The following is a 17335-nucleotide window of genomic DNA, read 5'->3' as shown; positions in this document are numbered from 1 at the left end:
CGTCCGGCAAATGCCCCAACTCCGCGGAGAAGTATCCCTGGCCATTCTCCACCCCCATCATGTGTCGAATAACATGGCAGTCTTCTCAGCTGATGTAACTTGGGGTTTCCATTCGATTTTCCTGCGCCTCACCCAATGACCACGATTGGGTAACTACAATTGCACTCATAGGTGGCTTCCACCAGCCCTGTGGCTTTGTCGTCGCGCCCGGCTCGGACGCGCTCCTCGAGGATCTTCAGAACGCGTCCGGATATCCCCGTCACTGAGCAGACGCGAATGGTAGGTGGACTGATTTCGTGTTCGTTTCATGCCTCGACTTCCTTTACTTTCGGAAGCCAGTTTAGACATCTCCACGGAATGAGACCTTGCGCCTGTTTATAAGGAGGACGGCAAGAGAGGTTGGTATCTATTTCATTGCATCAGAATTGAAGTCCATCATCAACTTCATCAAGTCTAAGTCTCGATTCTTTAATCATTACCACCAATGCCTCTCCTCGGCTCTCAACAACAACAACAGCTCCAGATGGCGCAAAAGCACCAACCCTTGACGCCGGCTCAAGTGGCCATCATCAAGTCCACGGCGCCAGTCCTCGCTGAACATGGCAACACCATCACCACCGTCTTCTACAAAAACATGCTGGACGCGCACAAGGAACTGAACGACATCTTCAACACCGCCAACCAACGTAATGGACATCAACCGAGGGCCCTCGCAACCGCCCTGTACGCTTATGCCTCGCATATTGATGACCTGGGTGTTCTCTCGCCGGCCGTCGAGCTCATTGTCCACAAGCACGCCTCCCTCTACATCAGACCCGAGCACTACGAAATTGTCGGAAAGTACCTGCTCGAGGCACTTGCCCAGGTACTCGGTGCTGCGCTGACGCCCGAAATCCACGACGCTTGGGCGGTCGCCTACTGGCAGCTCGCGGACCTCTTGATCGGAAAAGAAGCAGCACTTTATGCCAGCGCAGACGGCTGGACCGACTGGCGCCGTTTCCGTATCGCCCGCAAGGTGCCCGAATCCAGCGAAATCACATCCTTTTACCTCGAGCCCGCCGACGGATCCAAGCAACTCCACTCATTCTTGCCGGGCCAGTACATTGGCGTGCGCATCTCGGCCCCCAACCTGCAGCACCTGCAACCGCGGCAGTATAGTTTGTCGAGCGCCCCGGGCAAGCCGTACTACCGCATCAGCGTCAAGCGCGAAGACGGTGCTCCTGACGCCGGGCACCCAGGCTTCGTGTCCAACGTGCTGCACAGCGACAAGCGCGAGGGCGACGAGATCGAAGTGTCGCACCCCTTCGGCGACTTCTACTTCGACGCGCACAAGGAGAAGCCGACGGTTCCCGTCGTCCTGCTGTCTGCCGGCGTCGGCCTCACCTGCCTGCTCTCCATCCTCGAGACCATCGTCGACAACGACCAGCAGCGGCCCGTCACCTGGATCCACGGCGCGCGCTCGTCCAGCGCTCGCGCCTTCGCCGCGCACGTCAGAGACCTGGCCAAAAGCCACGCCAACCTGCGCACGTCGCTCTTCACGACGCGCGTGCAGCCGGGCAGCGACGTGCGCGGCGTCGACTTCGACCACGAGGGCCGCGTCGACCTGGCGCGCCTGGACCCCGAGGCCGACCTGCACCTCGCCAACCCGAACGCCCTCTACTACGTGTGCGGCCCCGAGAACTTCATGCTGCAGACTAAACAGGCGTTGGTTGCCAAGGGCGTCGACGAGGGTAGGGTGCGCATGGAGCTGTTTGGCACGGGTGGTCTGCCGGCTTGATTTTGCGGCGGCGGCGGCGGCCATCACCAAGACAGGCAGGCAGGCGCAGGCAGGGAGTCAGTCGTTGTTTTATTTTCAAATCAGGTCGATGTCAGCCACCAAAAATGGACAGGCATATCCGTGGGCGGCGCTGGATAAAGGCTGGTTCTGTCTCTCGTCGCTCTTGTGCTCATTCATTCATGTGTAGAGGCGTACCGGCACCGGCACGGGTGGGCGTTTTTATGTCGTTTAATCCATTCTTTTTTGTTGTTCAGCAGCGTCGATAATCTTCACTCAAGAAAAAGCCCGAATAGATAGGTAATCTAATACATGTCTTAGACGCACATGAGTCTGTCTGTCTGTCTGTCTGTCTGGATGAGACTGGTTTTGCCTCTCTTTCCCCCTGTTTCAAGGACTGTCAATGATTTCATTTGTTTCGACATGTTGGACCTGGTGTCGCAAAAAGATGGTTTTGTTCTTGTGAGTACCAGCATGCGTCACGCATAGATAGCGGTACTGTCAGAGGTGGACTGGTGAACAGTGACGGACTATGCTACTCTGAGATTGAGGTGCCTATTATACAAGCTCACTAGCTCCCTAATCTATCTACCTGTCTGCCTGTCTTCCTTCCTGCCTGCCGATCATTTTCACGCTCATTGATCAACGGTACCACTGTCCTTAGCAACGCAAATGATAGCGCTTCTCATCTTAATCACTGCATGTTTGCTGTGCTGCAGAACATTCAGTTATATAGAGACTCCAAGCAGCAGGAGTGGCAGACGAAGCATCCTGCTCTCTCTCTCTCTCTCTCTCTGTTTCCCTTCACGTCCATGCTAGGTGCAAAAGTGGTGTCAAAAGAATCCACATTTGACGCACTAATGAGGTAGAAAAGGAGAAGTGATAGAAAAAAGCAGAAGAAAAGGAAAAGAAGAGCAGCAGTAGCATCACCATGTTCCTGTGCTAAAATGTTCGCAGAAGCCAACGGTTGAATCCTAAAAGTCAAGTTGACGTCATCACAGCAGCCATAACGGCTGAATGCACACCTTCCCACCCTGCAAATAAGGCACAGTTAAAAACCGACATTGCAGCCGTACAAAAGGTGCAGTGGGAGCATTTGAAGCAGGGAGGGAAGAGAGGCAACGCCAAACGGATTGGTTGACCGACAAGTTGGCCGATCAGCAACAGCAACAGCAGCGGTAGATAGGGTCAGCGCCACACCCCCACCGCAACAACCGTTGCCAAAAGCAAGCAAGCAGAACAGGGTCTTTTTCGAACCCAAGCTCAGCGGCAAAAAAGGGCACCAAAGACAAAAACCAGAATTGCAGCCCAATCAGGGAAGCCAAAAGGGGACAAGCACAGAGTAGAATAGATGAAACGACAAGAGATAGGAGTGCGCAAGTCTGTGGTCCGCTCTAGCACGGTTGCCCTTTTAGGGCTGAGGGATGACAGCTGAGTAAAGCTGGGCGCGGTTGCTTTGTTTGCAGCCGAATGATTGGTTGGCAGGCAGGGTGCTTGCTGCGTGCGTCCCGTCAGGGTCCAAAAATGGCCGGGATCCGGGATGGCGAGGCGGAGAGCGAGGTTCGGAGTTTATTTAAATGGGCGAGCGAATGATGGCGAATGTGCGAGGGGTCAGAAAGGCTGGTTAATGAGTGGAAAGGTAGGAGAAAGGCCACCAAAAAAAAAAAAAAAAAAAGAAAAAAAAAGTGGTGGTTGAAAAGAAAAAGAAGTTGATCAATGCGTGCGAGGTCGGCGCCGCAACGTCAAATTGAAGCAGACGTTTGTTCTAGAAGGGTTGGCGCTCTCCCGCTCTGCGCATCACCACGTGCAGCGGTAACCGTCGATGCGGGACGCCCGCTGCGCATGTGTGCTTGTGCATGCGTGCGCTGCCGTTGGTGCAGTGGCTGGCGTGGATCCAGAGCAGACAGGACTGCAGTGCCGCATCTGCAGCCAGCGTCCTGTGCAGCGGCAAAGCGCCGCTGGGGGTTGCCACGGTGCCACGGCTTGACTCGTCTGTAGGCGACAACAGGCACGGATGGGGTTTGGATGGGGGTCCCTGGGCAGATGTGTGAGAGCTTTGGTAGCATTCCGCCAGAAGTTTGGTACCAGGCGCCGGCATGCCGGGACGTGGGAGGGGAGGGATCAGATGGAAAGTCAGAGCAGCAGCACAAACCACAGCTTGGACGATTCGAAAGGCGCAGACACACGGGAAGGGAGGTGGTCAAGGAACCATCAAGCTGCAAGGAACCAAGTGGTTAGCTCTGCGCAAGCGGCACCGGTAGGGCTGAAGAAAAAAAATGGAAACAGAATCGAAGGACGCTCGGACTGCCCGGATGCTCGCCCATCTGCAGAGGTTGAGCTTGAGGAATGATTCAGCACGACGGCACAAGCATGCGCCGGGAAGTCAGAGGATGCTGGCGTCGTGGAAAAGCCAAAATTTGCCCCAATATGACGGCATTGGCCCAGCTGACGTCGGTATCCTGCCCTGACGCGCCTCAGTCCTGGGTCCTCCCCGCTGCACGATCCTGCGACGCCCGCCGCCGTCGTCAGCAACCAGCGCCCTGACATGAGTCTAATTTCAGACGGTCCGGGTCGAGTGGAGGATTCTGTCTCCCTGGACTTGTCTAAGAAGCAGCCACGATAGGATCGTGGCTGCTCTGTCGTGTCCGGCCAGCGCGCTTGGACGTGGTGAGCATTTTCCTCGAGACATCTCGGGTCGCCTGGCATGCGGCGATTTGGGTCCTGACCCTGGAGTATGGATGATCGTGCTGCAACGCGCGTATAAAAGTGCATTAGGATGGGAATATTTCTCGGCTGTAATTCTGCTACCCCTCAGTTAAACTCTGGAGTTGACATACCTTGCATTCAAGGCCCGTATTTTTAGCAGTCGCAGAATTCACTGCTCCACCCGTCTTGTGTGATTTTCCCTGCCGTGCATGTCTTCTTTCGATCGTGAGACAGGGAGCCCATCTTTTGCTGAGCTGCAGCTATTTTCGTTGGCTTGAGCACTGCCGTCGTCTGATAGTCAGGCATGGATGGCCAAAATGCAAACGACTGACTCGTTGACCAGCTTTGATGACATCTGGTGCTTGTGCATCAAGGGTTAGAAGGAGCGTCACGAAGAGTTTGGGCGCTCGGCATCTTAAGATATAGTGCTTTTAAACACACTTGGTTGATAGAACATCCGAGTGGATGAAATAGGTCACGGAAGGCCTGAGAAGACTGATATGGCGAGCTGGCTTCAAAGAGTCCTCCAATTGGTCAAGAATTTAGGTTCGCGCGCACCGAGATGCTTGTCTAGTGGGTGCTTCGAGGGGAGAAGGGGCTTGTCATGGAGTTGGAGATGGGCCAAATATAACACAGCCGCAGACGTCCGCGAGCTAGATGGGCTAGGGAGCTGTCGCGCCAGAGACTGTCGTCCTGGTTTCCAACGGCAAAGCTTCGTGTTCCAGGTTGTGCACATCGGTCTTCCACGTCAACGGCGCCTTTTGGCATGACGCTGGGCACATTTTGACCTTTCTCTCCCGCATCAGCCCTACGCACAGAGGAAGCCGCTGAGATGCCGCAGCACTCGTGCGTGCGGGAGGGACGCCTGATGGGATCAGGGCTCGAGCTGGTGCTCTTTTGAGAGGACTAGAAGTCTGAAATCGATCACAGTGGCTTGACTGTTTGGCGCAAGGGAATCCAGGTACCGCGTGCGGACTGGGGAGAGGGCAGCGTCGCCCTACCCGCAGCGAGCACGGCAACGGCAAGGCCCCTCGCCGCCCCTTTCCAGAGAGCAGGCGGGAGCCCAGCCGAGTTTTGCCAGCACACAGTCCGAAGCGAGGCCCCTTCGGTCTTTCTGGAAGCAATGGAGAAGCCGGGAGGTCCCAGTGGGTGCGTGGGTCTTAAGGACCCATCCAGGGCGACCGTGAGTCGTTGGAGGCTGTGTCGGTGAACGAGCTGCCAGCGGTTCCGGGCTTGCCCAGACCGAGGCGGAAAAGCGCTGGCGAAATTGTGAACAGGGCTCGGCGGGCGCCTTTGGGCGGGTTCCCTGGAATTTGTGTCAGGACGGGAGGCCTTCCCGCCCATCGACATGTTGATGTTGACCGGTAGGCATGAGTTGGCGAAGGGCGTGTTGGCCAATGGTCACGGTGCTGGTGGGCTGGGTGAATCGGCAAGCAAACCTACAGGCTGCATGACCAAACGCAAGCGAGGCATACGTATGAATAGATATGGGGCTGAGGATCTGTGTGTGTGTGTGTGGTGGGCATGTCGGAACAGATCTCGGGATGAATCATCTTGCAGCGAGGTGCAGTGTGGACGGACGGAGGTGGTTGCATGACTCGCAGATGAGACAAGAGGTCTTGGCTGGGAGGATGTCAGTGTCAACACAGCGTTTCGCGCAGCGAGAGTGGGGGAGGGCAAGCGGAAGAGGATGCCGGAGATAAAGAGAACGAGAGAGAGAATGAGAGAGGGAGCGGACGGGCCGAGAGCGATGGATGTTCGGTGGTGAGGATTTGTCGGGTGGTGAAGTGGCAGCGGGGAAGGCGCATGGATATCCGGCAGGCCAATGGGAAGGCGGGAAGGAGCGACGCGGGTGGGTCTGGAGCTGGGCTGTGATTGGGCCGAGGGGGGCGCTTGAGTTGCAAAGAAGGCAATTTTCCAGAAACATGAGACTTCAAGAGAGACACGGGCCTGAACGGGCCGGGCGGAAATGAAGCAGCACTGTGGTGGTGTGGGAGTCCGGAGTCGAGAAGGGTAAGCTTCTGGAAGGCTGGTCGAAGACGAGGGGAGAGAGAGGCCCCTGAGCCAGCCAGGTGTAAGGCCAGTGCACACATATGTGAGCCACGATCGTCGGCCGCTGAAACGCACTGAGCGACGCCGAGCTGGACAGAATAGGACTGTCTGACGACGTCTTGCCCTTCACCGCTGCATGTTCTCCGAGTCCCGCAAGCGAGCTGTAGCTCTTTCGTTCATGGCTGCTCGTGCATCCGCCTCCAGCAAACGACAGCCAACAGTGTGTAGTGTGCTGCACACTTGCATTTAATGTGGTGCACAGGCAGATCTCGTCGAAGCACCATGGAAGCGGCGAAGAAGGTCACGCGGCTCGGCCGTTGGCACCAGCGGCGGCAGACAAGAGTTTCCTGTGTAAATTAAACTCGGGCAGCCTTGACTCGCGCCCCCGAACCACTGGCAGCGACAGGCCTGCTATTGTGTCTTTCAGTCACGTCTTGCTTTTGGCCCCTGGCGTTGCTTTTGGCCATGCAAACCACTATATGCTGTCTCCAGCCTGCATCCAGTTTGCTTGCGCTGTGCTGCATTGCCATGCGATTGAATGGGTTCAGCCCACGTCGTGTGCGGCAAGCCGTATGCCGACCTCGAGCCGAGATGAGCGTCGAAAGCGCAGGCTCATCAGTCCCAAACCCCTTAACCCGTTACGTATGCGCCGTGTTGAAGGCGTACCAGCCATGATGTCACCCGCGCAATTGGTCCCGGAGGCGCGCCCCCAATCTTTTCTCTTCTGCCATTCATCGCAGCCGCAGCAGGCCATCGCAATTATCAGAGTCGAGCCGAGCCGCCTTCCACCATGGTCGTCTGGAATCGTTTCGCCTGTGTCATCCACAACCAAATAAATAAATAAATAAATAAAAAAGTAATAATAAATGCAGAAAAACCGAGACGGAGCGCAGGGAACCTCCATCCTCCAGGGCTGCAGCACAGCCGGTCCTTGCTCGCCCTAGAAGGCCGCTAGAAGTCTTCCCTTGTTGTTCCATAACGTGCATGCTGCATAATTTGACCCGTGCAAGACCATGTTCCCCTGCATCCCAAACCTTGACTGCGCTAACCTTGCCCCCCTATCGCCCACCGGCCATGCGGTGAGGCCAAAGGTGGATGCTCCCGAGCAAGCTTTGGCGCGACAGCATCAGTGCCTCTGTGATCCCAACTTCTGGCCAGGGTATACCAGCCCGCAGGGCTACTGCTTCTGCTCGCCATGGAAAACGCCCATGATCTACATAACTGCTGTGACGCCCCGACCTTGCCGTGCCCTTTTTTCTAGTCGCTGAAGCCCGCAAGAGCCTCCCGCCCGTCTTGTATCCTCCCTATACATACCCTCGGCCACCCAGACCCTCTCCTCGACCAGAGGATATCCCATCCAATCCACCACCCCTACCACCACGAGGCCAAGCACACCTTCTTTCCTGCCACTGCTGCTGCTGCTGCTGCAAGTCTGGTACCTGCAAATCTGCACGCATCCGCCCCGGGCTCCACGACTTGTTGACAGGGCCGCGCCTCTTGCCGCCACCAACGCACACCCACAAACGACGCGACGGCTTCGGCACTGACAGCGGGCCTTAGACCGGACAGAGGCGCAGAGATTTCACCGCACGCGAGACGGCCAAATCCACCCTCGCCATCGCTCTGTTGCCGCAGCCCGTCGTAGACGCCCTCAATTACCGTTGCAGCCTCGCGCCAGCCAGCCCGGCCAAAACTGAGGACCAATTGCGCCAGCGCCGGCGGGATTGGTGAAACTCGCGGATCCAGAGGTGTCAGGACTTTGAATCGGGATTTGGCGCGAACCCCAATCCGGTATAGCGCCGTCCAGTCAGACCCAAAACGTGAAGGAAAAGAACGGTATTCCACGTACGTACCTACAACTTTCTCACCCTCACCACCTCCATCCCAACTCCTCACCACCTCGCTCCCGCCTTTGCCCGTCTCAAAGGTACGTCCTTGACACAATCACCCACTGTACTGCGAGCCCCGCTGTTCCCGTCGCCGCCTGCCCGCTGCGAGCCCGCCTACATCCCCTTTTCCTCGACCCTCGCCGTCGCCGCGACAGCATCATCGTCACCTCAATATCGCCCCTGTGCGCTCTTCTCGACTTGGTCTCGACGGCTTCGCTGACGTGCTAGAGCCCCCAGTCTGCTGCCAGCTTTGACCCTCGCCTGGCCCGTCCCGTTGCAGTAACCCTCGGACGGACCACCCACCGCAAACACTCGGAGCCCTTGTCCGGCGCTGTCATTCCTCGACGTTTTTTTTTTTTTTTTTCAATTCGTCGCTCGGTCGCTCGAGTCGATCAACGCTTCTGCCCACCCTAGGAGCGGTCTGAGAAACCAACTCCATACTGGTGCGCACCTCTCCCGCCTCCTCGGACCTCGTCCTTCCTCAAGAGGCCCTCCCACCGTCTGCTGCACTGCAAACGCGTGGGCCCCTTCACACTCCAAAATGGCGCTTGGGGACATGGAACTTGGAAGTATACTCAATACTAAGATGCCTGGCCGCATGCTAGCAGGAAGACCCATGTCCTACGACATGCAGCCCACGATGCAACAACAGTACGCTCCTGCGCCGTACCAAAACGGCCAGATCAAGTCCGAGACGAATTCGGAGCGCGGAGTCTCGCCCCACCCTTCGAACGACTACCAGTCGCGTTACCCTCAGCCTGCGCCTCCACCGCTCCAGGCCTACCAGCCCATGCCCGCCGCCATGAACAATGGCATGCGTTACCCGTCCCCGACGGCCATGAACGCGCCAATGCCAATGATGAACCAACAATACATGCCCAACCCCGCGCCTGAACACGCGTATCCTCCACCGGTCCAGCCAGACCAGCAGGCGCCGCAAACTGGCGGCAGGCCTGCATCGGACAACGGTCCCCCCAAGGCTTTCGCTTGCTCGACCTGTGGCAAAGGCTTCGCTCGTCGCAGCGATTTGGCGCGTCACGGTAAGTCACGACGCGTCCCAATCCATCAATGTGTCGCGCTGACCAGCCTTAGAGCGCATTCACAGCGGCATTCGCCCTCACGTCTGCGAATACCCCAATTGCGGTAAACAATTCATTCAGCGCTCCGCCTTGACGGTTCATCAACGTGTTCACACTGGCGAAAAGCCCCACATGTGCGAGCGGTGTGGCAAGGTATGTTACGAGAAAATTCCTCCATCTCCTAAGCATCATGTTGATGTCATCAACACAGCCCTTCAGCGACTCGAGTTCGCTGGCCCGTCATCGTCGCATCCACTCTGGAAAGCGTCCTTACAAGTGCCCGTACGCCGACTGCCAGAAGACATTTACGCGTAGGACCACCCTTACCCGTCACCAAAACCATCACACTGGCACAGTTGAGGAGGCGGCTGCCGCGACTGCCGCCGCGTTGGCGTCGCGCGCCTCTCAGAACCCCCCTCGGTCTGTGCGTTCCGACGCCGATGACTATGGATCTGAGACGGCCTCTCCCCTGCCCACGCCTTCTCCCAACAATCGCCCTTTGTCCATGTCGCCCGCTGCTGGGATGCCGGTCATGCCGGCGACTATGCACCGCCAAGTCTCCGACTTTGCGTACATGGGCGGTCCCAACATGCCCGCTCACCTGCGCTCTGAGCTCCAGCAGCCCAGCCCGCGCTCCTCGCCCTCCTTGACCTCAACTCCCTACACCTCCGTCAGCACTCAGTCGAGGCCCACGATTACCTCTCACCCGGCCGCTTACGGACCGCCATCTGTTCTCGAGCCTCCCACGTCGACAAACCAGGCTCAACAGCAGCAGCAGCAGGTTGCTCAGCCTGGCAGCGCTCACAGCAGCCCCCACATGACCAACATGGGCTGGCAGTCTCCTGCTCAGCAAAACATCCCATCGCCTGGTCCCGGTGACAACTATACGTACCCCGAGCCGCACTACGGTGGAGGTGCCGCCAATATGTACTACACCAATGCGAACATGCACCGTCCTACCAGCACTGAGCCGGGCGCCTACAACGATCAACGCCAGGGTGGCATGTGGGCGCCTCCTGTGCAATGAAGTTTTTCGAGCTTGACGCGGTAATTGTACGATGATGGCGGCAGCGTGAATCAGCAGCATTGACGAATCCCTCTGCCAGCATGGAGCGTGCGGCTGTTGATTGGGATGACTTGCATGGGATACGGAGCTTCAACGGAGCAGTCTGGGGTAGCATCATGGTCTTGCACTTTTCTCCTTGGTTCATCTCCTTTTAGTCGAGCGCCTCCACACGGCCATTTCGCGCGTGTCCCTACACCGTAATAGTGGCTTCACGGATTGCATCATGTACTATTTCCCCCTCCCCCCCCCCTTTTTTTTTTCCTTCTTTCTCTCTGATGGGGAGTCGAGAGATACCTACAAGTTTTCTCTGGGGTCGGCTTTTGCTCCATGGGCTTTGCAGCCGGGCGTTCGTTTTAGAAATGTGGGGCCAAAGGGTGGCGTCTGAGAGCCTTTTGGACGAGGCGGATTCAGGCTCATTGTTTCCTTGGTTGCGGACGGCGGTGGGATATGGCAGGCGGTTTCCCTTTTCTTTTCTCTGAGGCGGGTTAAAAGAGCGAGCATAAAATTCACTTGTCGAGCCATAGACACATGAGCTGCAATTTGAGGGTGATCCAAGTGTTGCAAACGACAGGACATGGCACGTTCGACAAGGATCTAGTTTGCGCAAACGGAGAGTCGAAGGAAGCAGCGTGCGAGAGGAACCGTGACACGTCTTTGCGCCGACGACAGCAGCGGTGGAAGACATGAAGCTTACCCACGGGTTTTTTTTTTTTTTTTTTTTTTTGCCTCTCTGCGAAAGCCACAGGTCAAGGCCGGCGCCGGCGGCGGGCTGGGCACCGCAGCGACTCAGCCCAAGAGGTGAGTAAAATAACAGTGAGGTGGCCGCGCAACGGGGGGTGCTCCTCATCAGCTGCTACCTTACAAACCTACCTACCTTACTCCTGTCCATCAGCAACTGAAGCGACAGACTGCCATTGCTCGTACCTGCCTGCTCCCTGCCTGCCGTACCGTCGTCGTGTTGCGCCCTCTCTTGACTTGATCCAACCAACAGCGCTCCGGCTGCGGCACGACCGAACCCTTTTCGACGGCGCCTTGCATCATCGCCCGACCTTCTCCCCGGCCCACCTGGCACTTCATCCTTCCCCTCGAACCACGCCCCAAGCCACTCCGCATCTCCCTCCTCTCCCACTCCCACTCCCCCGAATTCACCATCGACACCCACCCCCGAATCTTCACGGCGCCTCCCGTGCCCAATCCGCCACAATGTCAAAGGTGGTGCGCAGCGTCAAGAACGTCACCAAGGGCTACTCAGCCGTCGAAATCAAGGTCCGCAATGGTACGTCGCGCCCGCGCCCAACCTCTTACTGCTTCGACGTCGCGCAAACTGATCCCATCGCAGCTACCAGCAACGATCCTTGGGGCCCTGTCGGCAGCGACATGGCCGAAATCTCCCAGTTGACCTACAACAAGTGAGCACCGCCCGACTCATCGACATGACGCCGCGTCAGCTGTCCGACCGTTTCGCAACGAACACTGATTCATTTCCGCAGCAGTCAGGACTTTTATCAGATAATGGACATGCTCGATAAGCGCCTCAACGACAAGGGCAAAAACTGGCGCCACGTGCTCAAGTCGCTCAAGGTGCTCGACTACTGCCTGCACGAAGGCTCCGAGCTCGTCGTTACCTGGGCGCGCAAGAACCTCTACATAATCAAGACTTTGCGCGAGTTCCAATACATCGATGAGGACGGCCGCGATGTTGGCCAGAACAGTACGTCATGCATCCAGCGGCGATTCCTTGAATCCGAGATTACCGCCGACTAACCCCAATCGTGCAGTCCGTGTTTCCGCAAAAGAGCTCACCGCCCTGATCCAAGACGAAGAGCGCCTGCGCGCCGAACGTGCCGACCGGAAATCATGGAAATCTCGCGTCACGGGCCTGGAGGAATTCGGCTACCCACATGGACACGGTGGCGGCGATGTGACGCGACCTCGCGATCGCCAGCGGAGAAACCGAGACGACGATGATCTCGAATACAAATTGGCGATCGAGGCGAGCAAGAATGAAATGGAAGAAGAGAGAAGGAGGCGTGAGAGGGCGGCTAAGAATGCCGAAGAAGATGATGATCTCCAAAAGGCAATCAAGCTAAGCCAGGAAGAGGAGGAGCTTCGTAGAAGGGAGCTCGAGGAGACCAACGCCTCGAGTTTGTTCGATGATACTCCTGCGCAACCTGCTGTTTCTCAGCCGACTGGATGGAATCAGGGATACCAGCAGCAGGGAGCTGTCGACTGGTTCGGCAACCCGATCGGCCAACAGCAGCCGCAAAATACTGGTTTTCTCAATGCTGCATACTCGCAACCGACTGGCTTGCAGCCACAGCAGACTGGCTTCCAGAATGGCTTTGGCTATGGCGGCTACCAGCAGCAGCCTCAACAGGGCTTTCTTCAGCCACAGCAGACTTCTTTCAACATGAACAACCCTTGGGGCCAGCAAACCAATGGTTTTGGAGACGCGTTTGGCCAGCAACAGCCGCTGGAGCAACAAAATACGCTTCAACCGGGAAGCCACAATCCATGGTCATCCACTTCAGGATCTCACACTACCGACTCGATCGCGCCCATGAAAACTGGCTCCAACAACCCTTTTGCCTCGGCAATCAACCGACCAGCCACGGCGCAACCTACGAGCGCACGCCAGGCACCCACCCTCGGCACTCTGGCAGAGCAGAAGGCCACCAACAGTTTCAATCCCATACGCGACTTTTCGTCCTCGAGCTACACGCAAAATCAGACGCAGCCTACACCATTGTCCCAGCCTGCACAGCCACCCGCCAAGCCAATGGATGATCACACTGCTCGCCTCAATGCACTTTTGGCTTCCGGCGAAGGTCAAGACACATTCGGAAATGTCGGCGAATTACGTATTCCTGCGCAGCACACAGCCCCGGGCACATTCGTCAACTCGGCTGGTCAAGGAATGAGCAAGCTCACCACCAACCCCACTGGCAGCAATCCGTTCTTGAACAGCCAATTCACTGGCATGCCGCAACAAACGGGTTTCACGCAGAACCGGATGATACCGGCGCAGACCGGGCCGGCCGGGGGCTTTGGCGGTGGCAACCCATTTGGGCAGAGCTTTGGGGCGCAGCAACAACAGCAACAGCAGGGTAGCTTGATTGATTTGTGAGATGAGATGGCTATTTTGTGTGTTGCTGTAGATGAGGTCCATCTGGTGACTCGACGAGGGTGGATGGCACGACGCCACAGCCAATCTTTCCGTTTGGTCCTGCCGCTCCTCCCACAGCTTGCGCCCACGCCGGAAAGGCGCGGTATGGCTTGTCGAGAGCTTGAGGCTTGGGGAGCGACGTGGAGGGGTTGTAGAAGTTTTTTTCCTTCTGGAAAAAGGGGAAAAGTTGGGGACATGGGTTGGGGTTGGGGGGACAAGCAATTATCCCTCTTCTCTAATGGCCCCGTCCCTTTTTTCTCTCTTTCGGTTTGTTTTTTTGTCTCCCTTTTTCTTCTTTTGTCATTCCATGTTATACCAAATCGATCACAGGCTTCTTTAGGTTTTCGTTCACGAGGGTTATACCATCTCCTTCCTCTTCTTCTACAGTCCTATTGTTCTACTGCGTGTTGTTTGATGCAATGCTTGCGCACCCATCTTGCTTTTGCTTTGAGTTCTACTCGTGCACGAGTCGACGTCATTCATGGTCTCGTATTTCGTCGATTACTTGACTTTTGGTGTTTGGCATTGTCTTGCTCGTCTCTAACTCACACCATCTATCTCTGCCTGCTTCCCCCCCTCCCGCCACCTGCCTGTCTATCTCATCATACGTATCTCCTCTTGTTTATCCTCCCATCAGTTTGCCAAATCCAAAACTTTCGCTGCTCAGCCACTTGACTTGCTTGCAATGACCGTTATCAGGACACTCTCGTGCGCATGCATTCGCAAATCAGAATCATTGATTCCTCTTTACCCATATTTGCATATACATAACACCGTCGACGGACTTATGGACAGACAGATGAACAAATGGAGCTGGCTCTCGCACTTGGTCATGTCTGGACCCGTTGCCTTAGTTGGTGGTGTTGAGGTGCTTTTGCGCATGTTTTCTTGGGCTTTGGCAATCATGGTACGGGAACGGTGATAAAATCAATACAAAGGAAGCATGGAGGGATGAGATTGATGGCGTGCTTTCCGTAAATGGGCTGCGTGCCTGCCTGCTGGTCGCACCTTCTCTGTGCCTCTGTACGTACTCATCCTGATCATCCCAACGACAACTTGACACACTCACCGTTTGAATCACTAGCCAGGAGTCTCCTCATTCTTTCAGCATAACTGCCATGGTTGAAGAACACGCGAATCCTTCCTTTCCAAACACACCACCCGTCGCCTCGACGCCAACAACGATGCTCAACGACGACGAAATTCAAGCCAATATCTTTTTGAGGAGCCGCATCGCGTGGGATGGCCTCGACTGATCCCGCATCCCTCCATTCTAGGACATGGAAGCTGGTCTTTGATTCAGGCTCGGCTCCAAGCGATTTGAAAGATCCTCCAGTCGCTCTCCGTCAGCTTCCGCGAATTGCATTGCGACCAAGTCACCATCAAGGGTGGAGAACCAGACCAAACTCCCCTGTCAGTATTCAGCGTCTGGGCCAATGCAAAGACTGCTGGTGAGCCGTGGCGCGAGGCGGTCCTCCGCATCGTCGCATTGCTGAGTATCAAACATCCGTCGCAATTCGAGAGGCCGATCTCCGCTGTCGAAATACGTGAGGTTGGATATCCGCTGCTGGCGCCCATCGAGGCTGGCAACCCTGCCTCAACGTGTGGGAGGGAATGCTGGCCCCAGCTGTCATAAAACTCATGAAGTGGCCACGCATGGGCTGGGAGAGCATCAGCCTGGCGCGCTTTGCGTCTTCCGTCTCTCTGACACCTGGACCTGTCACACTGGTCATCACAGCGTTTGACGTGGAGGACAAACGGTGGGAAGCGTTTGTGCTGCCAAAGATCAGGTCGTTAATGGAAGGTTTGGCTTGCGGTGTTGAGCATGTCTTGCTGTGGCAGATGAGCATGCTGCACATCCACGATCCATTGTCGAGCCCCAGCGGGCAAGCACTGTCGCCATTTAGGCAAAACCTGTTCCCCAACTCCTGGAGAGACGAGCAGTAAATGCTTATTGGCGATGGAATTTCTGCGGCGGGTGAGAAAAACAGATCAGGGACAGTTGGTGGAGTAGTGCAGCTGCAGGCAGCCGGCGGCAAGAAGACTGACTGCATACTCACGAGTTTCTGTGCAGTCTTGAGTGAAAAGTTGGTTGAAGGTGAATCAAGAACGGCCTTTGACAAAGTTTTGAACCACTGACTCGGTCGGCAGCCTCTGGTCCCAATCAAGGATCTCGCTGTTTCGCTAGGGAGCCGTTTCCATTCCCAGTCAAGGTCCCAGCCGCATTAGACACCACTACTTTGCTCGAAGGTTACAAAGCAGGCGTCGAAACTTGGCAGGAACTGGTTGAAATAGCCAAGAAACGCCTAGAATCGTCCTCTGGCAATGTCCTTGACCGAGAGGAGGCCACAATGACGTTCATGAAAATGGCCTCGAACGATACCGCGCAATTCCCACAATTCAGGACCAAAGTCCAGAAATACCAGGCCCTGCCTGCTGGCATCCTCAAAGCCACATCCGGCGTCGATCTCTATTTCGAAGAGGGCAAGCACTTCGCGCTCAACTGGGCCCTTGTCAAAATTGACCCTCTGCGCAGTTTTCTCCGGTACATCTTCAACAGAGACACTTCTGGCCACAACGTGCGCTTCGAGGGTGATTTTAACCTGCCAGACTGGGCCTCGTCTGACTTCAACCGTTTCGCAGCGCCAGGCCCCAAAGTGGACGGAGTCGTAAAGCTCGGCCGGACGACAGGTTGGTCCAGAGGACGACTCAACCACGCCGTCATGCTTCGCAGGAGGACGTATCTAAACACCAGCACCGGCTACGGCTACAGAGACGATCTGATTGATCGCTACTATCAAGTTCTGCCGGAGTTTAATGCCACTGGCGTGCGGGGTTCTTTTGCTCTCACCGGCGACTGCGGGTCGGTGGTCAGGAACGAGACTGATGGCAGTTGGATCGGTATGATCATCGGAGCGCATTCCCGGGGCTGGGCTATGATGACCCCAATGGACAAGATCTTGAAGAGCATTGAAAACATTACGGGTGAGAGGGTTGTGGATCCGAAACCTGTGGGCACTCCTGACGTGGCTGGGAATTGACATTTTTTTTTTTTTTGATCAGACGCTTTGTACCTCTTTGCAGACTGCGCTTGGGTTCACGAACAGTGGGCCAGTTCTTTGGCCTGTTTTGCCATGGGAAGGAAAGGGGTTGGTCATGATCTCTGCTCAGTGAGCAGGTCGGTCGCAAGTTGTGGTTCACACAATCATTATTCATGCGCTTGGATAGTCTGGCCAAGATTCGCTTGAATTCTTCCTGTTGTGGATGGATGCTCATTGTCCGTCTTGAACTTGGTGTTTAGTGGACCATGAGTATTCGTACGAAAACTTTGGAGAGCGTTGTGGTAGAGGCTGCCGTGGTTGAGCGCCAGGCTGGGACAGGAAATCGGTACGGGGCTTGGTCAAAAGTCATGGCACACACAAGTATGGCTTTCCACGAATTGGGCCCTGAATTCTCCCTGTTGCAATGCTTGCAGACGCTTGAATGCTCCCAAATCGCGACCTGAAAGTAACTGCACGCGGCTTGAATGCTTCAAATCAACGACCAGACCAGTGAACGAATGCTTCCTGTCATCTTGCACACCTTTTTTTCTTCCTGTGTGTG

The 17335-nt window shown here is 56.1% G+C and overlaps 4 protein-coding genes across 4 annotated transcripts; 3 read left to right on the top strand and 1 right to left on the bottom strand.

The window, feature by feature from the left end:
* Positions 1-523: 523 nt before the first annotated feature.
* Positions 524-1777, top strand: IWZ02DRAFT_469022 (flavohemo protein; the record flags this gene model as incomplete). Its single annotated transcript, XM_066768680.1, has 1 exon — positions 524-1777. One exon carries the CDS (start codon positions 524-526, stop codon positions 1775-1777), a length of 1254 nt encoding a protein of 417 aa, XP_066623870.1.
* A 2096-nt stretch (positions 1778-3873) lies between these two features.
* Positions 3874-4763, bottom strand: IWZ02DRAFT_232813 (uncharacterized protein). Its single transcript, XM_066762974.1, has one exon. It carries the CDS (start codon positions 4544-4546, stop codon positions 3986-3988), a length of 561 nt encoding a protein of 186 aa, XP_066623869.1. The 5' UTR covers positions 4547-4763; the 3' UTR covers positions 3874-3985.
* A 4148-nt stretch (positions 4764-8911) lies between these two features.
* IWZ02DRAFT_375017 (uncharacterized protein) lies at positions 8912-13693 on the top strand (the record flags this gene model as incomplete). Its single annotated transcript, XM_066764796.1, has 7 exons — positions 8912-9461; positions 9514-9653; positions 9712-10498; positions 11459-11842; positions 11906-11975; positions 12057-12277; positions 12345-13693. Coding segments are annotated over 7 exons (3501 nt in total), but the record flags the coding sequence as incomplete, so codon positions are not given.
* A 1788-nt stretch (positions 13694-15481) lies between these two features.
* On the top strand, positions 15482-16906 carry IWZ02DRAFT_232645 (uncharacterized protein). The gene is made up of 2 exons (XM_066762973.1): positions 15482-15830; positions 15884-16906. Exons 1-2 carry the CDS (start codon positions 15680-15682, stop codon positions 16771-16773), a joined length of 1041 nt encoding a protein of 346 aa, XP_066623867.1. The 5' UTR covers positions 15482-15679; the 3' UTR covers positions 16774-16906.
* Positions 16907-17335: the final 429 nt, after the last annotated feature.

This window comes from Phyllosticta citriasiana, assembly GCF_038021145.1.
Source record: "Phyllosticta citriasiana strain CBS 120426 chromosome Unknown IWZ02scaffold_5, whole genome shotgun sequence".
NCBI classification, from domain to species: domain Eukaryota; kingdom Fungi; phylum Ascomycota; class Dothideomycetes; order Botryosphaeriales; family Phyllostictaceae; genus Phyllosticta; species Phyllosticta citriasiana.
This window is presented reverse-complemented; position numbering and strand designations above follow the sequence as displayed.

Excerpts from the sequence above, each read along its gene's own strand:
- IWZ02DRAFT_232645 (XM_066762973.1), top strand. The coding sequence starts at position 15,680 with ATGCTTATTGGCGATGGAATTTCTGCGGCGGGTGAGAAAAACAGATCA. Across the intron at positions 15,831-15,883 it reads GAGTGAAAAGTTGGTTGAAG|CCTCTGGTCCCAATCAAGGA; the intron begins GTGAATCAAGAA and ends CTCGGTCGGCAG.
- IWZ02DRAFT_232813 (XM_066762974.1), bottom strand. The coding sequence starts at position 4,546 with ATGCACTTTTATACGCGCGTTGCAGCACGATCATCCATACTCCAGGGT.